The sequence below is a fragment of the Macrotis lagotis genome, chromosome 1 (genome assembly GCF_037893015.1).
Source record: "Macrotis lagotis isolate mMagLag1 chromosome 1, bilby.v1.9.chrom.fasta, whole genome shotgun sequence".
Classification (NCBI taxonomy): Eukaryota; Metazoa; Chordata; class Mammalia; order Peramelemorphia; family Peramelidae; genus Macrotis; species Macrotis lagotis.
In genome coordinates this window covers 684,612,421-684,621,753 of record NC_133658.1, presented here as the reverse complement: position 1 = coordinate 684,621,753, position 9,333 = coordinate 684,612,421, and the positions used below count along the sequence as shown (strand labels likewise).

The window sequence follows — 9,333 nt, the reverse complement described above, 5'->3', positions numbered from 1 at the left end:
CTGCAGAAAATGGGTCCGGGAACAATCGTTTCTACATTTAATCTAAAAAAAAAAAAAATCAGGAAAGAGTGCTTTCACCGCCGGCTAGGCGGATTCTTTGACATCCGCAGCCGGCCATGACAAGCCCGTCGGCCCAGCCCCCGCTTGGGCGGTCGTAGAAAATAAATGAAACGAATCGTGAAAGGGAGCGAGCGAGGAGCCCGCGCCAGCTCGCCCGTCAATCGCACTCGAATGGCACAAAAAGCGCGTCTTTCCTCGGGTGTGGACGCGGGGGGGGGGTAATGGACGGCTTTCGGGGGAGCTTTGCGGAGGGATGGGGCGGGCGGCAGAGGCCGAGGAGGCCGCTGGCTCTGCCCAGGGAGCCGGGGTTAAAGAAAGCCGAGAGCTGCTCCCGCTCCCCCTCCCCTCCCCCTCCCCCTCCATGCGGGCGGCTCGGGCGCAAAGGGCGGGAAAGGCCCGGTCCCAGGGGCCGTGGGGGAGGGGAGGGGGGAGGGGCAGGGCGGGAAGCGCCGGCGCGGGCCGCGCAGAGGGGCGGCGGCGCGCGCTCCCGCGGCCCGCGCGGCGCCCCCCGCCCCGCCCCCACCCCTCCCGGCCCGTCTCGCTCTCGGTTTCCCTCAGCGCCCACGCCCAGCCCCTCCCCCTCACGTCCGCCTCCCCACCAGCCGCCGGCGGCGCGCGGAAAGTGCGTCACGTGACGGCCGGCCCCGCCTCTTCCTCTCGGTCCCATATTGAACCCGAGTTGGAGGCGGCGAGTCCGGTCTCAAAATGGAGGTAAAACAGCCGCCCGGCCGCCCCCAGCCCGACTCCGGCCGCCGTCGCCGCCGCCGGGGGGAGGAGGTATTAGGGGGAGAGCGGGGGGTTGCTGGGCTGTGGCCGGCGCGGGGGCCCCGGCTTTGGCGGGGGGAGGACGGAGGGGGCTCGGTCGGTCGGTCGGTCCCGCGCTCTGCGCTGAGGCGCCGGGGGGGAGGGGAAGGGAGCGGGCCGCGGGGAAGGCGCCGGGCCCTCGGCCGCCTCCTCCCCCCCGTCTCCTGAGCCGCCGCCCGCCTCCCTCCGCCTCGAAGGCCGCCCCGCCAAGCCGAGGCTCGTGGGGGCGCCGTCCGGGGGCGGAGCGGGCCCGGCCGCGATGGCTCCTCATTTTCGGCGGAGTGCGGCATGGCAGGCGGGCGGGAGGGAGCGAGCGAGCGAGCGGTTGGGGAGAGGCGGTGGGGGAGGGGAGAGCCGAGCCGGGCTGGGGCCGCGGGAGGAAGGGGAGGGGGCGGGCGGCCACATCCGGGAGAGCGGGCGGGCGGCGGCCTCCGCCACATTGACATTGATCCTCAGCTCTCTGAAATGGCGCATTGGCCCGCAATGGCCGCCGCTTCGCCGCCGCCGCCGCCGCCGCCTGGCGAGAGCGCGGGATGGGGCTGGGGGGGGGCGGGAGAATGGAGGGAGCCGGGGCGGCGAGGGGAGGCGCTGCTGCAAACCATCTAAACGCTTGCTGCTTTTTGCAATCACAGCGTCTCCGCCACCACGTTTCTAGGCCTGAAAGAACCAGTCTTCAACCGCTGGGAGAGCCCTTCAGCCCCGCTCCCTGCTCCTTTCTCCTCCGAGGGGTGTTGTTCCTTTAGATGTCCGGGCAGGGATGGAAATCCGTTTTTTTTTTTTCCTCCACCAGTTAACCCATAAAAGTCTTTTTCATGACCCCAAAATAAATGAAATTGTGATTAATGTCTTTTCACGAGTCAGTCTTGTGGATGAAGGAAACTTTCTCTCCCATAACTTAAAGGATGATGGGAGAGAAAAATAGAGGATTTAAGGAGATAGATCCTGGTATCTGCAAGAAAAGTCTTGACGTGGCAGAAACCCCTTATTAAAAGCTCCCACAGAGCCAGTTTTTTTAAAAAATATTTGTTTAACACGATTCTTTTTATAACAATAGACTTTTCTACTAAACTATCTAACTGAACTTGAAACTAGGCTACATCAAATTAAAATCTAAAGTTATTGGTAGTTTTGTGTTTCCAAGGCTTTGAATCAAATGGCTCTAAGGCCCTGATTCTAAAGGCAGACTGAAAAGTATGCAATCGTGAAAGTTAAGTTATTGGATTTTAAGATCTTTTAGTGAAGTTCATAGGGTTTATTTTACAATTGTGGCAGTTTTGAATTTAAAAATTTCATAAGTTTTAGCTCATGGTAAATTATTAGGGTGTAGAATTGGCCTTCCTCATTAGGCAATAATCTAAACCAGTTTATTCAGCTTGTGGATTTAGGAAGTGACATAAAACAATATTGTGGCATATTATTTAGCATAGATCTCATCCATGTATTGAGATTTTTGGAGGGAAATGCTCCCCCAAAACCACTCTGTTTTTCATGCCATCATGTAGTGCCATTTTGGAACCTAAATTACAGTACATCAATATACTGAAATGTATGTAGAATTGGGATGATAGTCTCCAAATATAATATTCTCCATTACCTTAGAATTGTTATACCCTTCTGATTTCACTAGTGTTGAATATTCTAATTTTTCCACCACACCAATAAGCAGAGAGAATGATAGGAGGGCAAGGTTACAGTTTGGGTTGAATTTTCTGGTAGTGAGTTTGCCTGGTAGTGAGTTTGTAGACACTTATTATGTGAATGGAGATCTGTAGTTAGCTCTTAGTTTTTTCCCTGAACCTTTTTTTTGATTTCCTTGTTCAAAATGTGACTTCAGACAAAGAATAGTGACAATTCTAGACTGAAATTTGAAAAGACAGGCTATGAATTTATTGTAATCACCTACTATCTCAGATTCAGCTACTCTGTAGCATCCCTTATTAACCAGTTTTATCTAACAAAATAAGTCACGTGGAAAGGTTGGCCTAAGTTTTTATTTACTCGTAGCTACACTGCATTAACTGTACTGAAAGAAGTTGCAAAGAAATTCACTGGCTTACTTGCCACCTTCTATTACACTCAGTGGAATGGTAGTAGTAATTCCTTTAAAGATCTAGTATCCAAAAAAAATTGATGAGGTTAAATGAGAATTATGAACTGCTAAGTTTGTTTATTTTTCTAAGGGTCATGATCCAAAGGAACCAGAGCAGTTGAGAAAACTGTTTATTGGTGGCTTGAGCTTTGAAACTACGGATGATAGTTTAAGAGAACACTTTGAAAAATGGGGCACTCTCACAGATTGTGTGGTAAGTTGAAATCTAAACAAAAGATGATACATGAGATGATAAGAAATGACTTAGCTATCATAAGGCAACAAATTGTAACATGTAATATATGTTTTATAGGTGATGAGAGATCCCCAAACAAAACGTTCCAGAGGCTTTGGCTTTGTGACTTATTCTTGTGTAGAAGAGGTAGATGCAGCAATGTGTGCTCGACCACATAAGGTTGATGGGCGTGTAGTGGAACCAAAGAGAGCTGTGTCTAGAGAGGTATGCCAATGATTTATATGTTGTATACCCAAAATGAAATTGTAGTAGAAAATTAGATTTTTACCTTTTTTTCTTAATAGGATTCTGTAAAACCTGGTGCACATCTAACCGTGAAGAAAATTTTTGTTGGTGGTATTAAAGAAGATACAGAAGAATATAATTTAAGAGACTACTTTGAAAAGTATGGCAAGATCGAAACTATAGAAGTTATGGAAGATCGACAGAGCGGAAAGAAGAGAGGATTTGCTTTTGTAACATTTGATGATCATGATACAGTTGACAAAATTGTTGGTATGTAACAATTTCATGGCTCTAAAAGGAAAAAGAAACATTTTAGCTTGAGTTCTGAACTGGTTTTGATAAGATTACTTGCAATGTATATTAATGTAATTGAAAATACATCAATAACCTCAGTTGATAGTTGTTTTTTCTTATTAAATTAAAATTGTTCTTTTTAGTTCAGAAATATCATACTATTAATGGGCATAACTGTGAAGTGAAAAAGGCCCTTTCGAAACAAGAGATGCAGTCTGCTGGCTCACAAAGAGGTGAGTTGGAGATGTGTGTCTGTCTTATCTGTCTCCATAGCAAGGATTTGTAAATGCATTTAGACTTGGATTCCTAACCCTTCTAAATTATTTTAAGGTCGTGGAGGTGGCTCAGGCAATTTTATGGGTCGAGGAGGAAACTTTGGAGGTGGTGGAGGAAACTTTGGCCGTGGAGGAAACTTTGGTGGAAGAGGTAAAATGATTTTGAATCTGTTTCTAATATGCCTCACTGATTTTTATGATATTTGGGGCATAATACATTTTTTGTTATCCTGCTCTTTTCTTCTAGGTGGTTATGGTGGAGGTGGTGGTGGCAGCAGAGGCAGTTATGGAGGTGGAGATGGTGGATATAATGGATTTGGAGGAGATGGTAAGATTTTAAACTTTTTATGTTTTTATATTTGAATTTTTGGTTATGTTCTCTTCTTTGGGAGTAAAAGGAATATGTTTAGCATTTTATTCCATTATATAATTTCAATTGTGTAATACAAAACTCAGTCTTTTCATTTTGCAGGTGAAATGTGACAAGTCTTCAGGGTCATAGATAGGGTTTACTTCCTATACTTTTAAATGATAATTCATAGGTTTGTATATTTTGAACTAGAAGGGAGACCTATCCTATATATATATACACTAGGGTGAAGCCTTGCTTAATTTTAGCCATGTGGGCTTGATTAGTCAGTTATACTTAGTGCTAATTAGTGCCATTAAGTAATTCAAATATATAGGTGACATTTAATAAAAAGATTTTTCTTTTGCTCTGAGATTTTACCACCACCCCTTTGACTTGTGATAGGATTAGTGTGCTGACATCTTGTGCAATTTGTGCATAGGTCTCTTTGGGGCCTTAATGTTGTTTGTGTGATTGTGTAGTGGTTCTAAATTATTTCTTTTTTTAATAAAAAATTAATAAAAATACAACAGTATAAGAATAACTTCTTGAAAATGTATCAAGCCACAAGAGTACATTAAGCAGTTTTAAGGACAGTACGAGCCTGTTCTTCTCATATTCTTAACAAGGACAGATTGTTAAGTTTTGGAGTACATAAAGATTTTAATAGGTTAAAATTATTTGGAGATTAGAATGATAGCCTTATTGTAATGATTTTTCATTCCAATATTTAGTATATGTGCTGCTGAATCGAGCACTGTACTGTGCTTTTTAAGAATGTAAATTTAGCAACTGTTGTAAGGAAGTACTTGTTACTTAGCCCTTAAAGAATGAACAGTTTTTAGGGGTGGCTAGGTGCCAGTGGATAGAGCACTGGCCCTGGAGTCAGGAGTACCTGACTTCTAATCCAGCCACAGACACTTAATAATTACCTAGCTGTGTGGCCTTGGGCAAGCCACTTTACCCTATTTGCCTTGCAAAAAAAAGTTTTTAAAGTTCCTTGCATTACAAAGACATGGTAGTGTGCATTCCTTTATGCATTTACAACTGTTTATATCCTTATTTGCTTTTTTAGGTGGCAACTATGGAGGTGGTCCTGGCTACAGTAGTAGAGGAGGTTATGGTGGAGGTGGTGGACCTGGATATGGAAACCAAGGTGGTGGATATGGTGGTGGTGGAGGAGGATATGATGGTTACAATGAAGGAGGAAATTTTGGTGGTGGTAAGCTATGCACATTTCTTATTTCAGTAATTTGGGTAGGTTTAAGTGTACTTAGAAACATGTATATAGTTCCAGCATTATGGGTGCTGTGTAGAAGAATAGAATCTAAGTAGTAGTCACTTAATAATATTTTTAGGGTATGGGCAACCTTAGGAAGGCTTACATTATTTATTAGATTAGTAAAAAAAAAAAAATTTTTTTTGCAAGGCACATGGGGTTAAGTGGCTTGCCCAAGGCCATATAGCTAGGTAATAAGTATATGAGACTGGATTTGAACCCAGGTACTCCTGACTCCAAGGCCGGTACTTAATCCACTACGCCACCTAGCCACCCCGATTAGTAAAGCTTTAATGTGAATTGATGCTGAATTGAAAGTTGTCCATTTACTTCTATGTAGATTTTTTTTCTCTTTAATAATGATTGCTACAAATTTTAGCTAAAATGATCAAATTACCACTGTCTTAATTTTGGCTGTTTTTTTTTTTAACTTGATTTGGGTTAATGTTCATATCAGTGGATTTAAATGGTAAAGGGGCAGACTTGCAAATCCTAATAATAGCAGATAAACACTTTGACAGTACTGGGGGGGGTGGTATATAAAAAATTTCTAAATCGAGATTTTGTTACCCATGTTAATATAATCTTGAACATTATTTAGGTGTATAATTGTATTTGAGTTTATTCCATTTTATTACAGTTACAGTACCTGCATGAGCGTGACAGTCAACAGCATTTGAGCGCCTTCTGTGTGCAGTGCTGTATCAATGAGTTTAGAAGTTTGGCTGAGTAAGAAATAATAGCAAATCAAACAGTTGCATTAACTTTTAGGGTATTTATTTTCTACCTAGACTACAGAAAACAGGGATAGGCATAGTACAGGGTTCTGTTCTTCTACTAAACAGTTTTTAAGTCTTGTGATATTCATATATCACCTTGATTCTCGACTCTTTCATTGTTTTGTCATTTCTTTTCTTGCCCCATCCCTTTCCTATTTCCCTACCAATGCCTTAGGCTTGTCAGTTAGCATCTATGGGTATTGCATAGTCAGTCCCATTAGTGACAGATTTAAAGGGTTGCTAGCATCTGGAGAATATTACTATGGTTGACAGGAAGAACATATTCATACACTAGTTTTTCAGGGGAAATGTCATATTTGTGTTGTACAGTAAAAAAATGACTCAATCTTTGTAATTTCAGGTAACTATGGTGGCAGTGGGAACTATAATGATTTTGGAAATTATAGTGGGCAGCAGCAATCAAATTATGGACCCATGAAAGGAGGCAGTTTTGGTGGAAGGAGCTCAGGCAGTCCTTATGGTGGTAAATACTATTTTCTCCCTTAATTAATTCTCCCTTTTCAGTTGTAAAGAAAAATTGACATATTGTTCATTTTCTTTTCAGGTGGTTATGGATCTGGTGGTGGAAGTGGTGGATATGGTAGCAGAAGGTTCTAAAAACTCAACAGAAGAGGGTAGGTATTCTTATATATTAAACTTAATGATAAAAAATAATTGGAACTATTCATTGAGTGTAATAATTTTTTTATCCTATATTATTCAACAGGCTACAGTTCTTAGCAGGAGAGAGAGCGAGGAGTTGTCAGGAAAGCTGCAGGTTACTTTGAGACAGTCGTCCCAAATGCATTAGAGGAACTGTAAAAATCTGCCACAGAAGGAACGATGATCCATAGTCAGAAAAGTTACTGCAGCTTAAACAGGAAACCCTTCTTGTTCAGGACTGTCATAGCCACAGTTTGCAAAAAGTGCAGCTATTGATTAATGCAATGTAGTGTCAATTAGATGTACATTCCTGAGGTCTTTTATCTGTTGTAGCTTTGTCTTTTCTTTTTCTTTTCATTACATCAGGTATATTGCCCTGTAAATTGTGGTAGTGGTACCAGGAATAAAAAATTAAGGAATTTTTAACTTTTCAATATTTGTGTAGTTCAGTTTTTCTACATTTTAGTACAGAAACTTTAATGAAATGCGGTTTTGAAGGTGTTTCCTTGTTAGTTAACAAGTAGAGAAGATCATTGTTAATTACTATTTTGTATGAATTTTGCTAAAGTTAACTGTAAAGAAACACCTGCTGACTTGCAGTCTAAGGGGAATCTGTTCTTCCCAAACCAAACCATAATACCCATTGATAATGAATGGGAATTGACAAAGTGGAGAGAATAGGTATTTGTATGTTTGCAATGTGTGTTTTAGATAACAACTAGGATTGGGTATTTAAATTAGTATATTTGTGAATTAATAGCATTAAGCTTTACCTTTCAAATGAAATTTTCAAATTACCTTTTGGGTTGTGCATATATATTTTTTTTAATTGTAATTCTTTATGATTTAGTGTGTTAGCTCTGCCAAGTCCTAGTTGTGTTTATTAAAAAGGTAAAAAAAAATCCATTCTAGAGTTACCTTGACCACCTTTGAAACTGCTGCCATAACATGATGTTGGTATAGGAGGTATCTATAGTGTCCTCGTTAAATTCTGGGTGATGGAGGGGGTGGGAGTTGGGGCAGTAGGTGTTTGGGTTTTTTTATTTCCCTCCCTTTTGAAAAATTTTTCTTAATGAATATAAAGAAATATCCAACCACTAAGCTTGCTGTATCCAAGCAAATAGTGGATAAATGGGTTTCTTTTTATTTTGTGTTAATTGGTTTGGGGGAGGGGGGAAGAGGCCCAAAGACCTTCAAATACTTACCTTGGTTTAATGTCTTTTTAATTTATACAAGCTGTCAGAGCAAGAGAATAAAAAGCACGCATTGTGAAACACTTAAATGGCTGGCATGCTTTCCTGCTTACACCATATGCATTTTTCTGGATGAAACCAAGGATAGCCTAGGTATAATCCTCTAAAACTACCTTCTTGCAGCAGCAATGTAGCACAATTGTTTGGTACACAAGCTTTTTTGCTTTTGAAGACCCTGATTTCAAGTTTGATTCTAAGTAAGAATTCATTTGCACTTCAGTGCCTAGACAACATGTCATCACCATCATCATATATATCTACTTCAACACAATATTGGTATGAGTTATCAGTTTGCTTGAAAAACATTGATTGTGAAGGAGTTCCATGATTTAGGTACCTTGCCAGCACCATGTGGGACAATATCCCCACATAAAGTCTACTGTTTTGCGCCAGATGATGCTTAATGTTTCTTTAAGTACTAAATATATATATATGTGTCCCACTGTTGTCCTTTCTTTGGCCGTTGAACATTTTAATCCAGAAACCTCTATTTTCTGTTCAATTAAGCACTGGGCAAAACAAGCAATAAATGGTGGGTGGGTGGGATTGGTTTTAAATGGATTTACTCATGTTGCTTTAACTTGTGCCATTGTTCAGTATTAATATGTGGATGCATGCTTTGCGAGCATGGAAATGGGTTGCAGATGTGGCAATTTTCCAGAAGTCAAACTCACAAACCAATAAATGTCATGAGCAGACAACACTGATTGTTAATGAGCATATGTCAATAAAGCAGGGTAGAAAACAAATAGGTAAATATTGAAAATGGTTAAGTCCTTAACAGTTTTAAGTGCAAAGATGATATACTCAATGTTCATTATTTAATCCTGGATACTTGGTTCAAAATAAAAACTTGCAAAGTATTTTACCAACATTAGTGATAAAGATAGAAGGGGCAAGGGAGAGGAATCATTAACATTCACTTTTTCTAAGTCTGAAATTTGTATCTTAAATAATGGTGACAGTATTTCTTTATAGACTATGAGGCTAACTGTACTCTTGTGTTA

At 41.3% G+C, this 9,333-nt stretch overlaps 1 protein-coding gene across 5 annotated transcripts in view; it reads left to right on the top strand.

The window, feature by feature from the left end:
• The first annotated feature begins 666 nt into the window (after positions 1-666).
• The window catches only part of HNRNPA3 (heterogeneous nuclear ribonucleoprotein A3), a 33,871-nt gene continuing 25,204 nt past the window's right edge, over positions 667-9,333 (top strand). For 3 of the 5 annotated variants that reach the window (XR_012474250.1, XR_012474249.1, XM_074215639.1), the window contains exons 1-10: positions 732-837; positions 3,045-3,167; positions 3,267-3,413; positions 3,494-3,704; positions 3,872-3,961; positions 4,059-4,154; positions 4,251-4,331; positions 5,428-5,574; positions 6,772-6,894; positions 6,976-7,045. Coding sequence is in view for 3 of the 5 variants with exons in the window: in XM_074215639.1 (XP_074071740.1) it covers positions 766-837; positions 3,045-3,167; positions 3,267-3,413; positions 3,494-3,704; positions 3,872-3,961; positions 4,059-4,154; positions 4,251-4,331; positions 5,428-5,574; positions 6,772-6,894; positions 6,976-7,028 (1,143 nt within the window). In the remaining 2 variants the exon portion in view is untranslated. Of the gene's footprint in view, positions 838-3,044; positions 3,168-3,266; positions 3,414-3,493; positions 3,705-3,871; positions 3,962-4,058; positions 4,155-4,250; positions 4,332-5,427; positions 5,575-6,771; positions 6,895-6,975; positions 7,046-7,137; positions 9,187-9,333 lie in introns of those variants that run through there. The other 2 variants (XM_074215640.1, XM_074215638.1) reach the window with 2 other exon arrangements.